The following is a 21,526-nucleotide window of genomic DNA, read 5'->3' as shown; positions in this document are numbered from 1 at the left end:
CAGAGGAAAATGCAAAGAGACACGGATGGGTCAAAACTAACACCAAGAGCACCATGAACTTAAAGAATGTGGACAGAGGTGTGAGAGGCCAAAGCAGAGGATTACTGGCTCAAGGGCTCAGAGCAAAGTGGTGGCTGGGAGTTCTGATTCTGGTCTCACTGCCGGGACTCTGCTGGAGCGGGCGGGGGCTCCCTCGTCAGGTAAGAGGTTGGGGGAAAAAAAATGCCGCCGACTGCTTTGAGAGCAAGCTGAATGCTTTGAGACCAGCACTGAACAGTTACCTGCTGGCTCTGTGACTGGAACTGCCAGTGACGACCTGATTCTGGCCTTCAAGCAATTGCAAACTCTCTAGATGAGGAGGGAGAGCACAGAGGAAGAGGGGAGTAACATCCCCCAAGTCAACCACCTAGCCCCTAGTTTCCAAATCAGAATTCCTGGAGACATGACGTAATGTGATGCAAAGAAAGAGATGTAATCAAATTAGCAACTAGACCATGAATATATTTTAGATGAAGATAGTTTCATAGAACAATTTGTCAAAGACTGATTACATTTTGGACATTCAAAGAGCTAAGTGGGAGGAAAACCAGCTTAAAGACTAAATTATCGGGACACCCGGGTGGCTCGGTCAGTTAGGCGTCTCACTTGATTTCAGCTCAGGTCATGATCTCACAGTTGTGAGACTGAGTCCCTCGTCGGACTCCGTGCTGAGCATGGAGCCTGCTTGGGATTCTCTCTTCTCTCTCTCTTTCTCCTCTCTCCCTCCTTCTCCCTCTGCCCCTTCCCCACTTTCATGCACATGCATTCTCTCAATAAAAAAAAGAATAAGAAATTATGAAATTAAAAAAAAATGGAAGTGAAACAATAGGTGGTCGTAAAATAAAAAATTAGGTATTTTAGAAATGAAAACAGGTGGCTCAGTCGGTTAAGCATCCGACTTCAGCTTAGGTCACAATCTTGCGGTCCGTGAGTTCGAGCCCCGCGTCGGGCTCTGGGCTGATGGCTCAGAGCCTGGAGCCTGCTTCCGATTCTGTGTCTCCCTCTCTCTCTGCCCCTCCCCCGTTCATGCTCTCTCTGTTTCAAAAATAAAATAAAAACGTTAAAAAAAATTTTTAAAAAAAAATGAAAACAAAATTTGAAATAGAGAACAAATGTGAAAGAACAATTAAGAGACACAAAGCATAGATTAAAAGTCCTCAAGGTGGGGGGGCACCTGGGTGGCTCCGTTGGTTAAGCATCCAACTTTGGCTTGGGTCATGATCTCACGGTTTGTGAGTTCGAGCCCCACATCAGACTCTGTGCTGGCAGCTCAGAGCCCGGAGCCTGCTTCGGATTCTGTGTCTCCCTCTCTCTCTGCTCTTCCCCCGCTTACGCTCTTTTTCTCTCTCTCCTTCAAAAATAAACATTAAAAAAAATTTTTTTTAAAGTCCTCAAGGGGGGGCGCCTGGGTGGCTCAGTTGGTTAAGCGGTTAAGCATCTGACTTTGGCTCTAATCATACTCTCATGGTTTGTGGGTTCAAGCCCTGCATCGGGCTCTGTGCTGACAGTTCAGAGCCTGGAGCCTGCTTCAGATTCTGTGTCTCCCTCCCCCACTCATGCTCTCTCTCAAAAATATCATGCTCTCAGAAATAAATATTTTTAAAAAATAATAATGAGTCCTCAAGGGACAGCTGGCTGGCTCAGTCAGAGGAGCACATAGCTCTTGATCTCAGGGTTGTGAGTTTGAGCCCCATGTTGGGCGTAGAGATTACTTAAACATAAAATCTTTAGGGCTCCTGGGTGGTTCAGTTGGTTAAGTGTCTGACTCTTGATTTCGGCTCAGGTTATAATTTTGCAGTTTGTGAGATCGAGCCCCGAGTCAGGCTCTGCACAGACAGCAGGGAGCCGGCTTGGGATTCTCTCTCTCTCCTCTCTTTTTGTCCCTCTCCCTGCTCGCACTCTCTCTCTCTCCCGTGTGTACACACACTCACTCTCTCTTTCTCAAAATAAATAAACATTTCAAAAAGATTTAAAAAAATCTTTAAAAAGAGAAAAGAAAAGAAAAGAAAAGAAGAAAAGAAAGGAAAAGGTGGAAGTCCTTGAAAATCTATGACTGCCAAGGTCTAGCTAGATAGTCCTAACACTCAGGTGCTGAACTGCTGTGGAAAGTCTTCAGTTAGGGGTCACGAGGAGCCAGGGGGTCTGGGACACAGATCCAGAGGGAGGAGTCTAGGAATTCACGATCCTCACCTTGGCCTGGGCCACTTCTTTGCTGGTGAGCACGAAGAGGACATCCCGGGTCTGAAGCAGAGTAAAGGGCAGGTCCAGGAGGGAGATATACTTGCGTAACACGTTCACTGACTGAAGTGTGAGCACGGAACACCCTGGTTGGGGGGAGGGGAGAGGGGAGAAGTGAAGAGTCTTGTTGCTTCCGGGCAGAATCCCCCTGAGCACCCTACCTCTCCCTTGGGGCTCAGGGCAGGGCAGGACCGTGGCCATGGGGTTGCCAGATGACTCTGTAGCACCAAAGCTGTGTTTTGCCCATCATCCTCACAGACAGGAAGAGTGACAGGGTCACAGAACACCTGGCTGGATGTCCTCTACTTGCTACGTGTCTTAGCAAGATAAGGTTGGTTGCTAGAGGTTGGGAACTGGCTACATCAAGGCCAAGGGAGAAGCGACGAAGACCAGAATTTCTGTATTGGGAGGCGAGAGACCTAGTTCCTGCTCTGGCACTCAAGACCTGACAGATTTAGGGAAGTCCCTTCAGCTCTCTGAGCCTCAGTTTTCTCATCTGTAAAATGGCATTGACAGTGTGGGAGCCTGTCTCACAGCATTGATGTAAGGATCAAATAAACTACAGTCCCATTCTAAAGCCCTCACAGCTTGGTAAGCTCAGCCCATTCAGAGGGCTGAGCTCTCTGAATTCTACTTACGTTTTCATTTGCTTCATCTTTATAACACTCCTGAGGGATGTATATTACTCCCACTGACAGAGCAGAGACTGGCTCAGAGAGGTTAAGCATCAGTGTCACATAGTGAATGGTCAAGTGGGGTCAAACACCTTCTAACTCAAACAGATGAACCCATCAAGCGCCCATCAGCCATTGACAAGTAATTTGGGGCTGGGATGTGAATTCAGACAGACAGACCGAAAGAACACTGGAGGTGAAAAAGACCCACCTGGTGAGAAAGCTAGACAGATGAGCGGCCAAGGCCCAGTGTCATGGTTAATTTTATGTGTCAACTTCACTGGGTCACAGGGTACCCAGATACTGGGCTGTACATTATTTCTGGGTGTGCCTGGGAGGGTTTTTTCGGATGAGCTTAGCATTCAAATCGGTGGCCTCAGGAAGGCAGATTGCCCTCCCCAATGAGGGTGTATGTGATCCAATCCATTGAGGGCCTCAATAGAAGGAAAGGTGGATGAAGGGAGAATTTCTTCTTTTCTGCCCATTGAGCTAGGACATGGGTCATCACCTGCCCTTGGCCTGGGATTTACACCATTGGCCCTCCTGCTTCTCAGGCCTTTGGACCCCACTAACTCACCCCCAGGTTCCTGGGCCCCCAGCTTGCAGAGATGCTAGACTGTGGGACTTCTCAGCCTCTGTACTTGCAGGAGCCAAATCCTTATAATAAGTTTCTTTCATATTTGTATCTCCTATTGGCTCTGGTTTTCTAACCCATCTGGCCTCCCCTCACACCCAGAGGCTGCCTGGCTGGCAGGGCACTTCCCAATGGATACAACTTGCTTTTAAAGCTGGAGGACCCACACTGACAGACACACTGAACTGGGTCAGAAAGAATGTGGTTCAGCCTCCCCGGCCCCACCGTTGCTTGGCCTATGGCAGTTTTCCACATATTTACATTTTTTTTGTCCAATAAGTTTTTTTAGAGGGATAGTAACTAGCAGACTTTGGCAAAAGGGACAACGTACCTTTAGGTAACTTCCCTTCTGAATGCAGGGTCCTGGAAGAAGAAAGGACAGGAGTGAAAGGGAGCAATAATTCCTTTGCAGGAAGAGCCTTCAGAGTGTAGAGGTCAAAGGCCAGCCTCTCCAACTTGGGCCACAATGGCATGTAGATTATTTTGAGTTAAAAGCAATCAAAACCCAGCAAATGGAGGAAAACCGCTTTATATCCCCCTCAACCACCTAAATTTGCTCTGGAAAGGGGGTCTGTACCAGGAAGAGAACTAGTCAAAGAGATTCCTTTTTACCTAAAAATCTTATCTGCATAACAGGGAATCCTTTGTTTTCCAAACATCTCCTCTCACCTTCCTGCTAATGTTCTTCCTCTTCTTTGTACCTCCAGACTCCCGCCCTCCTCCTGAGCTGAGGATGACATATAAGCCTCAGGTTGCCTGGCCATCTTTGGAATTTCATATTTGTGCAGATTCTCCATATGACAACATTAAATTTGATTTTTTCCTATTAATGGTCTCATGGAAATTTAATTCTTAGTCTAGCTAGAAGAACCTTGGACAGAGGAAAATTTCTTCCTCCCCAACGGTATTAGGGCCTGCCATATCCCGTGATCCTTCTGTAGGTTTCTAGGTAGTTGCTTTTACATCAATCACCAAAGAGGTTTCTGGGATTCCGTACCTCTGGCTACAGCTAAAGGGATCAGGGTGGGCACCTTACCCCAGACAATCTGGGGGCTGACCAATGGCTATGAAGTGCCCCGGTCCAAGCTTCGCCCACTAGAGATGAAGGGAACCACAAAGGATTCTTCCAAGTTGTTCTCTTTTGAAATTGAAAAATGAGGTGGTTGGACTTAAGGATAGGTGAGACCATTTCGAGCTTTACATATTTCACTGCTCTGGTCTAAGAACATCAGGCATGTTTAGAAGAAAGTTATAAAGTAAATGCTTCACTTCAAGGTGCCCCTTCCTTTCCTCAGCGGCTAAGCCAGGTCCACCGCTCCGCCACTCATGACGCCCAGGAGAAGCACTTCTCTAGAAGGTAGGAAACATGGTACATGCTTGTACGAGCCTCTGTAAGTCCCTCAAATGTCTTTGAGGTGCAATTTTTTTTTTATCAGTAAAATGCAGACACCTATTTGGTAGATTTGAAATAGGGTACAGAATGTACAACAGGAGAAAACAAAATAAATTAGGAGGAAAAAGAAGACGAAGCCAAGAGGCACAGCGATTCACAGAACTCAGCCCTGAAAGTCTCCCACATGTGCTACGAGGGGTCACGAATTTGGCCCTAAAGCTCTCTGTGGCCAAAGCAAAGAGAGAAATAAAATGTTACCCCGTTTTTCCGTGGGGGAAAAACACCTTAGGTGTTAAGGAGACGAAACAATAAGAAGTCAACTTAGGAGTGATTTCTCACAAGAGAATGTGGTAAGATGTCGTGAGCAACGTGGACAAGAGTGGCTCTCTATAACTCAGTGGTCACTTTCACGGGGCCCAGACGGCGAGTGGGGAAGTACTTTAGAAACCATCCATCTTGGGACACCTGGGAGGCTCAGGCGGTTAAGCATCTGACTTCAGCTCAGGTTATGATCTCACGGTTCGTGGGTTCGAGCCCCGCGTCGGGCTCTGTGCTGACAGCTCAGAGCCTGGAGCCTGCTTTGGATTCTGTGTCTCCCTCTCTCTGCCCCTCCCCTACTCGTGCTCTTTCTCTCTCTCTCTCTCTCTCAAAGAATAAATAAATATTTAAAAAACTTTTTTAGAAACCATCCATCCACCCTGAGCAAAGGAAAAGACCCTCTCCCACCTCCAACACGTGGAGAGTCCTACCTCACGGCCGCATATAGAGCAACGTGGTTGCTGTGACCACTCACTCCCCCTGCGTCGAAAGTCACCACCTGTAGAGAAATACAGGGTGTTCACTCATGACTGTCTGAATGCTCTCTCTGACCTCCATTTCAAAGTAGCCGTCCCCATTCCCTTGGGATGAAAGGGAGCGCACAGACCCCTGAAACGTTTGCAATCGTGAGGACACCTGAACTCACTTCGGAGCAGATCAGTGGTGTGTAACCATTGCTTTGGCCAGTTGTGTGGAGACTGTTTCCGTGGGTTTTACTGTTTAATCTTGTTCCAGGCCAGTGGAGCAGAGTGGAATTCAGCCATGATAGGAACCTGAGTTCAGGGTATCTCTGTCTCTTATCTTCCTGGCTGTTTATGAACACAGTTTTCTTGGCCGGCTGCTGTGTGAACTCTTGTGCATGTAGACGCTGCCTGAATCTTTTGGCTTCTTTTCCTTGTGCCATACTGAGGGCACAGAGGCTTTGAGGGGCAATGTCTACCATGCACCAGGGTTAAAATCATAGTTTATTTGCTCATGGACTGCCTCTGTATCATCTTTTTTTTTTTTTTAACATTTATTCATTTTTGAGAGATGGAGACAGAGTAGAGTGGAGGAGGGGCAGAGAGAGAGAGAGGGAGGCACAGAATCTGAAGCAGGCTCTAGGCTCTGAGCTGTCAGCACACAGCCTGATGCGGGGCTTGAACCCACGGACTGCGAGATCATGACCTGAGCTGAAGTCGGACACTTAACCGACTGAGTCACCCAGGTGTCCCACCTGTTTTTTTTAAAGTTTATTTATTTATTTTGAGAGAGACAGAGAAGCAAGTGGGGGAGGGACACAGAGAGGGAGAGAGAGAGAATCCTAAGCAGGCTCCGTGCTGTCAGCAGAGGGCCCAATGCAGGGCTCGAACTCACGGAACTGTGAGATCATGACCTGAGCTGAAACCAAGAGTCGGACACTCAACCGACTGAACCACCTAGATGCCCCCGTATCATCTGTTATTAATGATAAGCTTAGTCTAGATTCCAACATTTCATTTCTGCACAGATGATTAAAAAAACACCCAAATAGCAGTTTGAATAATAACAATAATTTGCTTGAGTAAGATAAATAAATAAATATAAAAAAGAACAAGGACTCAGATAAAAGAACACGAATGGTTGGTTAGGGGTAGTGCAAAAAGGCAAGCTGTCCCCAAGAAAAGAGAGTGGCCATGCAGCACAGACTAAAGGGAGAGGATAGGGCTTGAACTCACAATCCTGAGATCAAGACCTGAATGGAGATCAAGAGTCGGTTGCTTAACCGACTGAGCTACCCAGGCACCCCTGGCCTTTCTATTTTAAATCGTAAAATGTTTACTTCAGGTATGGAGAACTATGTTAAAATGAGAGCAGCTAACATTTATTGAGCATAGGTTGAGGGGTGGGGATACAGATTGAAAGAAAGTTTATTTATATTTTATTTTATTAAAAAAAATTTATTTTTATTAAAAAAATTTGTTTAACATTTATTTATTTTTGAGAGACAGAGAGAAACAGAGCATGAGCAGGGGACAGGTAGAGAGAGAGGGAGACACAGAATCTGAAGCAGGCTCCGGGCTCTTAGCCGTCAGCATGGAGCCCGACACGGGGCTCACGAACTGTGAGATCATGACCTGAGCTGAAGTTGGATACTCAACCGAGTCACCCAAGCACCCCTTTTTTCTTTTTCTTTTCAAAATTTTTTAATGTTTATTTATTTTTGAGAGAGAACATGAGCAAAGGGGCACAGAGAGGGAGACATAATCCGAAGTAGGCTCTGTGCTGTCAGCGCAAAGACATGGGGCTGGAACCCATGAACCGTGAGATCATGACCTGAGCTGAAATCGGACCCTCAACTGACTGAGCCACCCAGGCACCCCAGACACCTGTAGCTCCCTCTAGAACTCCATCCACTTTCCCCCCCTTACTTGCAGAGATCTTTGTTTAGACGAAATCTTGCTCAGACCCCAATCAACAGGAGGTAACAGTGGGGCTGCTCTGGTTTCTCAAAGACGGCGGTTCTCAACGGGGAGCAGTGTTGCCCCAGGGACATCTGGCAATGTCTGGAGATACACTTGCTGTGATGAGTGAGGGGTGTTGCCACTGGGTAGAGAGGTGGGCTGTCAGTGAGGAGAGGCCAGGGGTGCTGCTAAGCATGTACAGTGCAGAGGACAGCCGACCATAACAAACAATGCTGTGGTCCCAAGTGTCATGGCGCCCTAAGGGAGCAGGGACTAGGTATGTTTGGTTCACTGCTATCTCGAAGTTCACAGCCAGTAGTGAACATCACAGAGTAGGTGGTCAGTAAATATTTGTTGGATGAAAGGTTGAGATAGGGGTTGGGCCCAGGACCTCACCTGCTTATTACCCAAAGACACTACCAACTCCCTACACTGTTTGATATAAAGGGCAGCATTATAATGCTTTTCAAGGCCCTGTCTGGGCAGCGGAGCTGGGACCAGATAGTACACGGTTCCCTTCCATCACACTGCAGAGCCAGCTTTTGGTTTGGACAGAGGAGAACTTTTGGTATCATCCCAGCACAGCCCAGGTGAGACTCTATCTTCCCAGGTCCAGCCAATACTTCCGGTCCGGAGGGGGCACCTGGGCCCTCTGATCCTGCCATCGAGTGACTTCTCACCTGTTCACTGCTAACTCCTCGCCCCTGGCCCTGCATGGCCTATGGGGGTGGGAAGGTGCATTTCACTGCATCGTGGGGGCTGAGTCGTGATTATGACCCTTCATGTCCATACTGGCGATGGTGTTAGCATGGCCCTATACTCCTGCTGATGTACTAGTGCAGGCCAGGGAAATTGTTGCTGACTGCACTGTGACAGCTTGAGAGTTTCCTTATTTATTTATTTTTTTAAATTTTTAATGTTTTTATTTATTTTTGAAGGGGAGAGACAGACAGAACATGAGCGGGGGAGAGCAGAGAGAGAGGGAGACACAGAATTCGAAGCAGGCTCCTGCCTCTAAGCTGTCAGCACAGAACCCGATGCGGGGCTCGAACCCACAAACTGTGAGATCATGACCTGAGCCGAAGTCGGACGCTCAACCGACTGAGCCAGCCAGGGGCCCTGAGAGTTTCCTTATTGACAGCAAGGTGTGTTCAAGAGCTGTTTTAGTGTTATTATTTTATTTTTTTTAATGTTTATTTTTGAGAGAAAGAGAAAGAGAGAGCACACACATGTGCACACAAGGGGGGGGAAGGGCAGAGAGAGAGAGAGGGAGGCAGAGAGTCCAAAGAAGTTTGGACGCTCAACCAAGTGAGCCACCCACGGGCCCCTAAAGAGCTCTTTTAAAACAGTTTTCTTGTGTATGGAAATTAAATCATCTCAGGGTTGTCCTGACAATGAAGGCCCCTCACTCACTGGAATGAAGGTGAGCACCTCAGACAACAGGAAAGAGCTCCAGGCCACCAGGTGGCAGTTAACAGTGGTGGCAGTTTGAGGACGAGCCCCGTGTGGGGTCTGTTCTTGTTCTTGGGGATATAAAAGGTGTCACGGGGGCACCTGGGTGGCTCTGTTGGTTAAGTGTCCGACTTCGGCTCAGGTCATGATCTCAAGGTTCGTGGGTTTGAGCCCCGCATCAGGGTCTGTGCTGACACCTCGGAGCCTGGAACCTGCTTCAGATTCTATGTCTCCCTCTCTCTCTGCCCCTCCCCCGATCATGTTCTGTCTCTCTCCCTCAAAAATAAATAAACATTTTAAAAAATTAAAAAAAAAAAAAAGGTGTCATTTGTAGTCCTTGCCACCATGGACCTTCCAGCCTAGTTTCAAGACCCAGTCTGTACTTCAAAGAATAAACAGCAATTCGCAGGATACACACCAAATACCGTGGGAATCCGAAAGAGGGCTGAAGGAATCGGGGAAGGCTTCTTGGAGGAGGAGGCTTTGAGGTGGGCCTGGATCGCAAATCAGTTTTCTAGGACCCAAACTCAGGAGACTGTTCTGAGAGCCAGAATGGCACGCAGAACTATCTGTGCTCTGAGACCCCTCCCTGGGTGCTCAGAGCTGTGGCCAGCTCGAACATGGTCTGGCCCCTCAGCAAGGACCAATCCCGTCCACCAGCGTGCAGTACTTGAGGGCCAGACCAAGGAGGGCCAAGTTCAGAAAGATGGGAGTTGATCTCACAAGCGAAGTTCCTGGGGAAACCAGCAGTTGTGAGAGTGTTTGGGGACAGGTCCTGGGGAAGCCACAACTGGGGAAACGGGGTCCCAAGGGGGATTGCAGAGCACTTCATGGACCTCACTGTGTTACTTCAGGCTCTGAAGACCGGCTCTGTCTCCCATTCGGGGCTGTGGAGCCCACGTTCTGTCTGCGTGGGCTGGGGTGGGATGGCCACGAGAACCCAGGCAAGCCCAGTCAGCGGGGCTGGGCATTTGACTCCGAGGCCCGTGGACCCTTCCCTCCAGCTTTCACACTCAGACCCTCCCGGGAGGTAAAGCTAGGAAGAGTGGTGCTGTGAGCTGTTGGTGGCCATTTTTCCAGCCAGGAGAAAGAAGGCAGCGCACAGAGCAAGATGAAGAGTCCCGTCACCTGCATCTCGGCCTTTATGTGAATCACAGTGAGCCACTTAGGTGCCCCTTTTGGCCTCTGTGGACTAAGTTTCAGTTGTGTTTTGTGTCATGAGGAAACAAGATGGTCTTCAATATAAATAGATAGATAGATAGATAGATAGATAGATAGATAGATGTGACCGCCCCTCCGACAAAAGAAAGAAAATGCTACATGAAATATGCCCCCCCCCCAAAAAAAAACAAAAAAAAAGAAAAATGATCTGACCAATACGTCAACAAAAATCTGTTCTTAGGAAAGGTCTAATAGGGCGCACCTGGGTGGGTCAGTCAGTTGAGCGTCCAACTCTTGGTCTCTGTTCAGGTCACAATCTCATGGTTCGTGAGTTCGAGCCCCGCATCGAGTTCTGTGTTGACAGCCCAGAGCGTGGTTGGTATTCTTGGGATTCTCTCTCTCCCTCTCTCTCTCTCTCTGCCCCCCCCCCTTTGGTATCACTCTCTAAATAAATACATAAATAAATAAATAAGGAAGGTCTAATAACTCATGGGGTGCCTGGGTGGCTCAGTTGTTTAAGTGTCTGACTTCGGCTCAGGTCATGATCTCACAGTTCGTGGGTTTGAGTCCCATGTTGGGCTCTGTGCTGATAGCTCAGAGCCAGCTTGAGCAGGCTGTCTCTTTGTGTCCCCATCTGTCTGCCCCTTCTCCATTCATGCTGGTTCTCGCTCTCTCTCTCAAAAATAAATAAACATGGAAAAAAAAAGTCTAATAAATCAGTTTACTCAGTGAATTCAGCATTGATAAAAGCCTAACGTGTTTGTGTGCCAGCGGGACTCATCAAAACTTAAACCAAAAGATTAGGGCTTTAAGTGGTAGGATTTTAGGCATTAACCGTGAGGGATTATTATTATTATTATCTTACAAGTGGACAGTAAGCCTTCTGAAAAGCCTTAACATCAAACACTGGCGACAGCCAGTCCAGGCAATCCTGGTGGAGCTGAGGTGGGGGCCCCCACACTTGTTCACCTCGGCAAGTAAGTGTGAATCTCCATTATTGCCCTGTCTGTGACCAAAATGTCCTCCATGTAGGGCATGTGAATTTATCCGTGTGCTTTTCTGGAGTGAGAAATTGAGGTTTAAGATCCTAGTAGCTTCCCCACCTACTGACCTTGGGCAAGCTGCTCGGCCTCTGGAAACGCGAGTTTCCTCCATGTCAAATGAGAACTATAACAACATTTATCTCTTAGAGTTAGAACGGCCCTCTAAACGTGACAATGCTTTGTGAAAGGCGAAATTCTGCACGACGCGTCACACGTAGCACAGGCTCCAGGGGCCCTGGGTGTTTAGGTGGCGGGACAGAGGTTGGGGTGGGGATGGTTAAGGAGGACACAGTTTGGAAAGAAAACCTCTGCCTCTATCTGAGCCTGATAACTTGGTTCCATGGTCTCACAAAAGGTGTGTTTGTTACTCTGAAGGTTGAAAAGAGAGCCGGGTGGGGGGGAACTCTTTTTGAAGTGGTTTTGGAGAAGCTCTGGATGTGGGAGGGCAGCCATAGTCAAGGTGTGCCTGGGACCCCCCGCTTTGCATTCTAGGAGGGCATCCCCTTACCAGGTTGATGCTGTTCACTTCTATGTGCTGGAGGAGGGTGCTAGCCACATGCTCTGTGTCCCACTGCACACCTGGGTCATCTGGGAAATCCCTGGAAGGAAGGAAGGAAGAAGCACAACTTGAACATATTTTCTAATCAGGTGTGAACTTCTCCCTAAGCTCTGGTAGGAGTGTGCCAGTCCTGTGATAGGAATTGTATCGGGGCAGGGGAGCACCCTTAAGTATCCAGATTTCGGCGAAAGAGAGATTTAGAAGCGTGACGCAACGAGAAATCGGTGCACGGTTTCACATGACACACTTTTGGGGCTTTGTGCTCGCTGCTGAGGGGAGGAAACACACCAAAGAGACGATCTGGGGAGACATATGGGTTAACAGCAAATGTGGACACAGCCGAATGATATGTAAGAATAGTAACAATAGCGCTTTGATAAAAAGCACGAAGCTATGTTACTTCATTTAACCTCATGAACACCTGCTGAGGGAGCCTTTACAGAGGAAGTTAAGAAGACTGTTTGCAAGATTGTTAGAGTTGGATTCGAACCCAGGCTTTCCGACTGCAAAGCAAAGACGTTTTAGCACTAGGGAGCCAGCAACATCTTCTCTCCAATGGGGCTGCACCACGTGGGGCTGGCCTCAGGATAAAAGTCTCTGCAGATTAATCTGCACCTTATCTGTGTCTCCACTTGGCCGCGCCATAGACCTGTCTCCTCCCATGTCTGTTTTTTGTGCATTGATCTATGGCATCACCTAACATGAGACCAAGGCCTCAATTTGAGGATGTTATTCATATTCTTTTCATTTACTTATTTATTGAATTTTTATTTATTTTCATATATATATATTTAAAGTTTATTTATTTTGTGCAGGGCGGCGGTGGGGGGGGGCAGGGGGAAGGAGCAGAGAGAGAGGAAGAGAGAGAATCCATCGCAAGCAGGCCCTAAGCTGGTAACACAGAGCCCGACGTGGGGCTTGGTCTCACGAATCGTGAGATCATGACCTGAGCTGAAATCAAGAGTTGGACACTTAACCCACTGAGCCACCCGGGCGCCTCTACTTCTTAAATTTTAAAATATAATCTCTACCCCCAACGTGGGGCTCGAATCCATGACCCCAAGATCAGGAATGGCATGCTCCACCGACGGAGCCTGTCAGGTGCCCCTATGCATAGTCTTATAAATAGATATTCATCTCTCTTTGGCTCAGGTCCTGTGGCAACACCCACAGTGGTACTGAGAGGACTCAGGCTCTCTTCCCCACCGGACAAGCTGCTATCACCTCTTTATGGACAGAGACCATTAACTGACCTTCTTCAGACTGTGGTTAAAGGAGAGTCACTGAATGTTTTTCAGCAGGAAAATGACAGCCTCAGCACTTAATAATGCAGTTATGTCCACTGCTTCATCGGCTACCTCTACCCAACCCCTAGGGTGGCTTCTACAGACAGCAGCTTTATGCTTTTCTGAACACAGTCCTGCCAGCCATCCCGTGAGGTTCTCATAATGCTCCTGCAGTGAGAGCTCACCTGGTGGGGGGACGGATAGGGGAAAAGGGAGAAGGAAGGACCGGTACAAAGTCAAAGTCTAGCCTTGCTCCCTGGCAATGGAGCTGAATGTGGCGCGTAGAACATGACCTGCAGAGCACGACTGCTGGAGAGATACAGGAATCGGGGAAAACACCCTGGAGCGAAAACAGCTACATACAAGCTCCTGGCTGGGAGGTCCACATAAATCTACAAGGCATCGTTTTGGCAAATGAGTGCGTGGATAATATTTACCTGGATGAAGAAGCAGTCTAAGAGAAAGGGCAGGAGAATGTTTGCTACAGTAATTCTGCAGTGCTGAAAGATGAATCCCTGAGTGGGAGAGCTCATCGTCTTGTTTCATTGACCTTCAGAGAAGTGGGACCTGCTATTCGAGGGCTCTGCACTTAGAATGGGCTCGGGGCGACACCCGCACCATTCCTTCTGTGGCTCCTTCTGTGGCTTCTAAGGAAGTGGGAAGCTGATCATGGGGGGGTGGGGGTGGGCTTTGGGATGTAAATATCCCTTCTGTAATCTGGTGCATCTGATATGGCAGCAGTGCCTTAGTGATCAGGTCCAAACTCCTCTCGGGCAGGCATTCAAGATTCCTCTTTATTTGCGAAAGCAAATAAGATAACGCATGAAAACTGTAAAGGGATATGTAAATGGCAAAGTAGTGGCTTCTACTGGAGCATTGCGTAGGCCCTTTCCAAAAAAAAAAAAGAGAAAAAGAAAAAGAAAAAGGAAAAGGAAAAGGAAAGAAGAAAACAGAAATCTCCCATCTATCCTGCTCAGGAAGCCCCTTACAGTCTTTGTTGATTGCCTACTTTAGTGGGCAGTGGCTTCAAAGTGAGTTCGGGCATGTGAACAGATGTACGAGACGATCCACTCAGGTAAAGCAAGAAATCACTACTAGAATTTCTATGTTTTTTTAATCTATTTAAATTGCTCATTTGCAGCTGTCTTTTTTTTAAGTTAATTCATTTTGAGAAAGAGAGAGAAAGAGAGAGAGAGCGATGCGAGTGGGGGGGAGGGGGAGAGAGAGAGGTGGAGACAGAATCCCGAGCAGGCTCCGCACTGACAGTGCAGAGCCCATTTCGGGGTTTGAACTCATAACTGTGAGATCACGACCTGAGCGGAGATCAAGAGTTAGATGCTTAACCAACTGAGCCACCCAGGCACCCTTGCAGTAATTTTTATAAGGTATCATATACTAACAGAGTTTAACATGTATATAATTTAAATAAGTAAGTTTACAAATATTAGAAGTGCATACTCAGATTTCATTTCTTTTTTCAGGTGATAATGGTAAAAAATGTTTGGAGATGGGGCGCCTGGGTGGCTCAGTAGGTTGAGCAGCCGACTTCGGCTCAGGTCACGATCTCGAGGTCCGTGAGTTCAAGCCCCGCGTCGGGCTCTGGGCTGACAGCTCAGAGCCTGGAGCCTGTTTCTTTTTTTTTTTTTTTTTAATTTTTTTTTTCAACGTTTTTTATTTATTTTTGGGACAGAGAGAGACAGAGCATGAACGGGGGAGGGGCAGAGAGAGAGGGAGACACAGAATCGGAAACAGGCTCCAGGCTCCGAGCCATCAGCCCAGAGCCTGACGCGGGGCTCGAACTCACGGACCGCGAGATCGTGACCTGGCTGAAGTCGGACGCTTAACCGACTGCGCCACCCAGGCGCCCCTGGAGCCTGTTTCAGATTCTGTGTCTCCCTCTCTCTGACCCTCCCCCGTTCATGCTCTGACTCTCTCTGTCTCAAAAATAAATAAACGTTAAAAAAAAAAATTAAAAAAAAAATGTTTGGAGATCACTGGTCTATTCACCCTACATTTTCCTTTATTTGTTTCTGGATCGTTCTCCCCCCTGCCCCACCCCGGACATTTAAGAACAACTTTATTGAGGTATAATTTACATAATGTAAAGTTCGCCCATTTTAAATGTACAGTTTTGTGACTTTTTAGTAAATGCATGGAATTTGTACATTTTACTAGCGTTTTGTGTATATTAAATTCTTGATTCTCCAACCCATTATAAATTCCCTGATGGCCAGATGTTACATGAGTCATTTAATGGTCAGGGTTCAGCTAGGAAAACAGAAACTGCCAGTTGTGGGGTGCCTGGGTGGCTCAGTGGGTCAAGTGTCCAACTCTTGATTTTGGCTCAGGTCATGATCTCATGGTACATGGGTTTGAGCCCCACATCTGGCTCTGTGCTGGCAGTGCAGAGCCTGCTTGGGATTCTCTCTCTCTCTCTCTCTCTCTCTCTCTCTCTCTGCCCCTCCCCTGTTTGTGCTGTCTCTGTCTCTTTCAAAATAAATTTTCTCTAAAAAGTTTTTTTTAATGTTTATTTATTTTTCAGAGATAGAGACAGAGCACAAGTGGGGGGAGGGATGGAGAGGGAGACACAGAAATGGAAGCAGCCTCCAGGCTCCAAGCTGTCAGCACAGAGCCCGATGCGGCACTCGAACCCACTAACCGTAAAATCGTGACCTGAGCTGAAGTCGGACGCTAAACCGAATGAGCCACCCAGGAGCCCCTCAAAATAAACACATTTTTTAAAAACTTAAAAAAAAAAAAAAAAAGGAATACAGGGAATTGCTTATCTAATTGAAAAGAAGAGCTGAGAGGCCAAATGGGGAACAATGGAACAACGCAGAGATTGGCAACAGCACTGGAGCTACGGGATGGCCATGACAGTGGGGTGTAGAATGGCAAGAGCTGGGGTCATGGAAAACAAGGTGGAGAAAAGGGGGCAATACCCTGGTTTTCCTTCTTTCTGCCTTCCAGTCTTCCAGCTCTACTGCCCATTGGTCAAGCCTATTAAGAAGTCAGCTGGGAAAGGAGCCTGGAAAGTGCAGTCTCCATCGGTATGGAGCAAAGACATAAAGTGTCTGGCAAAGTCTTGCTTACTGCAGATGCCCAATGGATATTTATTTTGGATTGCTGGTCAATCCTGGCCCCAAACCTTCCAAAGACAGCAGCAGTCTGGCCACCTGCCTCACAGTGTGTAAAGGAGTCTACTTTTCCAGCCCTATGTTCCGGAACACAATGGTCCACTAGTTGCTTGGGTACAGAGGGGAGTGGGGAGCACTGGAGGGAGGACATGGGGGCCACTGCTGGGCAACCAGGATTCTTGGCTCAGGGAAGGGATATGTGGCATGAGTTAGCAGTCAGCTCCACCCAGGAGCTCAAGGACAGAGACTGCATGTGATTTTTAAAATTTACCTATTTTTAAAAGTTTATTTATCTATTTTGAGAGACAGAGATAACGCGAGCTCTCTGGGAAGAGAGGGAAGAGCGGGGCAGAGCGAGAAGGAGAATCCCAAGCAGCCTCTGCCCTGTCAATTCAGAGTCCGATGTGAGGCTTGAACTCATGAAAAACCCCGAGATCGTGACTTGAGCCAAAATCAAGAGTTGGACATTTAACTGCTGGAGCCACCCAGGCGCCCTGAGACTGCACATGATTAAAGCAGTCCGGTGTCATCAGGGGGCAATGTGAAGTGGGAGAGACATAGATCATCGGCGGGGGGCGGGGGGGGGGTGTTCAGAACACCTAGTTCCCTGCTCATCACGGGACGCAGGCAGGAGCTGCATCAGCAATAAAGCTGGGTAATCCCGGGCTGTACCCGATGACCTCCCGAGTGCCTTTCCAGCTCTGAAATCTAGGCTTGCACACTGGAAGCAATTTCTGAGTGAGCTGAAAACACTGATCGTGGACGGTAGTTTTTAGAAAAAAGTAGAGGTCTTGGATGGCAAATAACATCAGGATGGTCAAAGCCTGGCTCCAGGGATCCTACCCTTTCCCAGAGCTGAGCCAAGCGCCCAATATTTACTGATGACCCATTTGTATTTCAGTATTTGTCCACTGCTGTGTACCTCGTACTTAGAATGCACTGATCTGGTAACGAGTAGGCACTGGTTAAGTGTTATTTCTCCCTCATTATTTCGTAATGTTTCCATCACCGTTTCTCAAGAGAGGGAGGGATTATTCGTCATCATTAGGAATAACTGGGATTGATTAAAAAATTTTTTTTAATGTTTATTTATTTTTTGGAAGAGAGAGCGTGGGGAGGGGCAGAGAGAAAGGGAGGCACAGAATCCAAAGCAGGCTCCAGAATCTGAGCTGTCAGCACAGAGCCTGATGTGGGGCTCGAACTCATAGACCACAAGATCATGACCTGAGCTGAAGTTGGATGTTTAACAGACTGAGCCACCCAGGTACCCCAATTTTTTTTAATGTTTAATTTTGAGGGGGGGGGGGGAAGGGACAGAGAGAGAGGGAGACACAGAATCTGAAGCAGGTTCCAGGCTCTGAGCTGTCAGCACAGAGCCTGATGTGGGGCTCAAACTCATGAACCGCGAGATCATGCCCTCAGCTGAAGTCAGACGCTTAACCTACTGAGGCACCCAGGTGCCCCTGGGATTGATTTTAGACTAGTGTCAGTCAGTAGCTGCTGATCTGTGACCCTGAAGAAGGGCTGAACATATATATAGATGTTTTCTCCAACATGTCTTGTGCTACCGTGCTCAAAGTCTGTGATGGAGCTCCAATATGACCAGCATTCCCATAGAGATGAGGACATCAAGGTCAGGAAAACAGCCTTCTGCTCCCATGTTGCTGGAATCCTCCCTTCATGTGGAATGCCAGTCCCTGACCTCTGCCTCTGATAAGTTGGGATTCCTACTTGCTCTTCTCTCTACCCTCCCAAACCTAACATCATCTTCGGGGCCTTGCTTCAGTGAGGCCTCTTCCACAAAATCTTCTAGAAGGAGTTTGGGGCCAACTACAAAGTTAGAGAGCACAGCCCCCAAGACTGCCCTCATTTTTAAAAAAAATTTATTTTTAAGTAATCTCTACACCCAACATGGGGCTCAAACTTACAACCCCGAGGTCAAGAGTCACCTGCTCTTCTGACCGAGCCAGCCAGGTGCCCCGACTGCCCTCATTTCTGACCCCAATGTCAAGTTCAGGGTTTCCCCAAACCACCCTCGAGTTTGATAATTTGCTAGAAGGACTCACAGAACTCAGTGAAAGCTTTGTACGTATAATTATAATTTTTTACAGGGAAAGGATATGGATTAAGTCAGCCAAAGGAAGAGATGCTTAGGGTCTGGGAGGGTTCTAAACGTGAATGATCTATTGTCCTCTCCCTGTGGAGTCAGGACCCATTATTCTTTTTAAAAAAAAATTTTTTTAATGTTTTATTTATTTTCGAGACAGGGAGAGACAGAGCATGAACAGGGGAGGGTCAGAGAGAGGGAGACACAGAATCCGAAGCAGGCTCCAGGCTCTGAGCTGTCAGCACAGAGCCCGACACGGGGCTCGAACTCACTGACCGCGAGATCATGACCTGAGCCAAAGTCGGCTGCTCAACCGACTGAGCCACCCAGGTGCCCCAGGACCTGTTATTCTGCCCGCACTGATGTGTGACAACACACGTGGAGTATGGCCAACCAGGGAAGCTCACCAGAGCTTTGGTGCTCAGAGTTATTACTGGGGCACATTACTTAGTGTGATTGATTGATTGATTGTCCACGTGGTTGATCTCAGCCTCCAAGTGGACTGACACTGAATGGCCCAAAGGTCCGACCCCAAAACCCTAAAGATACTGCTGTCAGCTTTGATGCTGATTACTTCACAGAAGCCAAGGGCAAGGGCTAGATCCCTCTTTGGGCAAAGCCCAATTCTTTACTATAAACCTTCCTTGCATTTAGGGACTTTATTGAAATTTCTCCCCTCTTAGCACCTCATTACATATAGTATTCCAGGGGCGCCTGGGTGGCTCAGTCGGCTCAGTGTCCGACTTTGGCTCAGGTCATGATCTCGCGGTTTGGTGCGTGAGTTCAAGCCCCACGTTGGGCTCTGTGCTGACAGTGCTGAGCCTGGAGCCTGCTTTGGATTCTGTGTCTCCCTCTTGCTCTCTGCCCCTCCTCTGCTCACACTCTGTCTCTCTCTGTCTCTGTCTCTCTCTCTCAAAAGTAGATAAACATTAAAAAAAAAAAAAAAAGATATAGTATTCTATTATTTTCTATCGCTTTGTGGTGGTCTCCCTACCTAAAGTCAAAATATGAGGAGACACCTGGATCTCTTGCTCTTCTACTTTTCCTGTGGAACTTGGTATAATCCAAGTGAAAGAACAATTTATTTAAATAAACAACAATAAATAACTGAGCTGCTACCATGTGCAAGGGACTGCATTAAGGGGATTAATCAGCACCAGCTGGTTGACGGAAGTAGCCTCGATTTGGCGGAGCCGAAGGCAGCTATCCCAGCCTTTGGGGGTTGCAACACGCAAGTAAGAGCTTTGGGAGATAGCAACTTTACGAAACAGATGGGGAGCCAAAAATACCGTACGAATCGCCTACTGGAGCAAGGCATCCTGGTGGGATCACCTCCCCTCAAGGCAGGGAAATATAAAATTTGACATCGGGAACCTTCACACGGATGCCATGGTGACTCAGACCAACTCCCTGAGTGGTTCTTTGCCCAAAGTTCAACCCTAATCAACTCAAGGCTTGAGGCCAAGTAATAACATTGGCAGTTCCTTTCTTCTCTGACAGATTAACAATTCCGCCTTAGGTAAACATGCTGGCAAAAGGTCTTCCTTGAAGAAACAGTTGGTGCGTGGCCTCTGCCCCACTTTTCTTTGTCCTGTCCCTCTTCCTGTTGGTTGGGGTTTGTAGCCATCTTGGCCCACGAAGCAATCTTGGGTGTGACAGCCACACACAACAGAGTAACAGAAAAAGAGAAGCCCTGGCCCTGAGGACTTATGGGATGGAGGCACCCCCCCACCCCGGCCCCAGATGGCACACCTCCTTGGGTCACAGTTACTGTGGGCTTTCTGTCATTTGCTGCATAACCAAATCCTGGATGTAGGGATTTAGATACGCCATAATATTTAAAGCCTCCACTTTATTGATTATTTAGGTTGTTTCCAATTCTTATTATTATAAGGCTATACCGAGCATCCTTAAACATAACTTTTTATGTATTTATTTATTTAAATGTTTATTTATTTATTTTTTTGAGAAAGAGAGAGAGAGACAGAGAGAGACAGAGCATGAGTAGGGGAGGGGCAGAAAGAGAGGGAGACAGAATCTGAAGCAGGGTCCAGGCTCTGTGCGGTCAGCACAGAGACAGATACGGGGCTCGAACTCACAGACCATGAGATCATGACCTGAGCCAAAGTCGGATGCCCAACTGACTGTGCCACCCAGGCACCCCCCCCCCTTTTTTTTTTAACTAGGGTCCACATCCAACATGGGGCTTGAACTTATGACCCTGAGAATATCTGACCTGAGCCAGCTGGGTGCACCTATATATCTTTTTGTATGCATCTCTCAGTATATCCTTGGTATAAAACTATAGAAATGTAATTTCTCAGTCAAAGGTGAAGTGGAGAGAACATGTGTATATCAGTCTCTTAAGAAGTGTGCTGTGAAGGGGCGTCTGGGTGGCTCCGTCAGTTAAGCATCCGACATCAGCTCAGGTCATGATCTCACGGCTTGTGAGTCTGAGTCCCACATCAGGCTCTGTGCTGACAGCTCAGGGCATGGAGCCTGCTTCAGATTCTGTATCTCTCTCTCTCTCTGCCCCTACCCCACTTGCACTCTTTCTCTATCTCTGTCTTAAAAATAAATAAACATTAAAAAAAAAAAACAAAAAAACTGTGTTGTGAAGAGTAGGTGAAAAGTGTGTTCACTCACAAGAAGTATAGCATTAAGGGAGGGTTTTTTTGTTTTTGTTTTTTTAAGTAAACTCTAGCCCCAACATAGGGCTTGAACTCATGACCCTGAGATCAAGAGTCGTGCACTCCACTGACTGAGCCAGCCAGGCACTCCAAGGGAGTGTTTTTAAAAAGGAGACAAGGAGATTTGTGCATTTTGTAGGCAGAAAGGAAAGACTCATAAGTATAACTCCTATCAAGAGCTCCATTCTTCCTAAAATCTCAGCTGCTTTTATATCTACTTTCTTATCCCTATGAGCTCCCTGAAAAGTTTGGTTCATTTACTTCCTTTCACAGCTGGAAAGAGCTGGTCAGGAGAGAACAGTGGAGTTCCGTGTGCAGTTGCACGGGTAGGTGGCTGGGAAGGTAACAGACCACCTCTATTGTCAAGGCTCC

The 21,526-nt window shown here is 47.5% G+C and overlaps 1 protein-coding gene across 2 annotated transcripts in view; it reads right to left on the bottom strand.

Annotated features, from left to right (window-relative positions):
* The window catches only part of PIGL (phosphatidylinositol glycan anchor biosynthesis class L), a 74,788-nt gene that overhangs the window by 4,153 nt on the left and 49,109 nt on the right, over positions 1 to 21,526 (bottom strand). The window contains exons 3-6 of one of the 2 annotated variants that reach the window (XM_019413361.2): positions 11,884 to 11,974; positions 5,728 to 5,795; positions 3,917 to 3,948; positions 2,230 to 2,363 (exon numbers count right to left, since the gene is read on the bottom strand). In XM_019413361.2, coding sequence (XP_019268906.2) covers positions 2,230 to 2,363; positions 3,917 to 3,948; positions 5,728 to 5,795; positions 11,884 to 11,974 — 325 coding nt within the window. The remainder of the gene's footprint in view (positions 1 to 2,229; positions 2,364 to 3,916; positions 3,949 to 5,727; positions 5,796 to 11,883; positions 11,975 to 21,526) is intronic. The other variant, XM_053893268.1, reaches the window with a different exon arrangement.

Source organism: Panthera pardus, unplaced genomic scaffold (assembly GCF_024362965.1).
Source record: "Panthera pardus isolate Hobbes unplaced genomic scaffold, ASM2436296v1 HiC_scaffold_3, whole genome shotgun sequence".
Taxonomy (NCBI): domain Eukaryota; kingdom Metazoa; phylum Chordata; class Mammalia; order Carnivora; family Felidae; genus Panthera; species Panthera pardus.
Note: the sequence above shows the minus strand (reverse complement) of the source record. Positions and strands in the feature narration are given on the sequence as shown.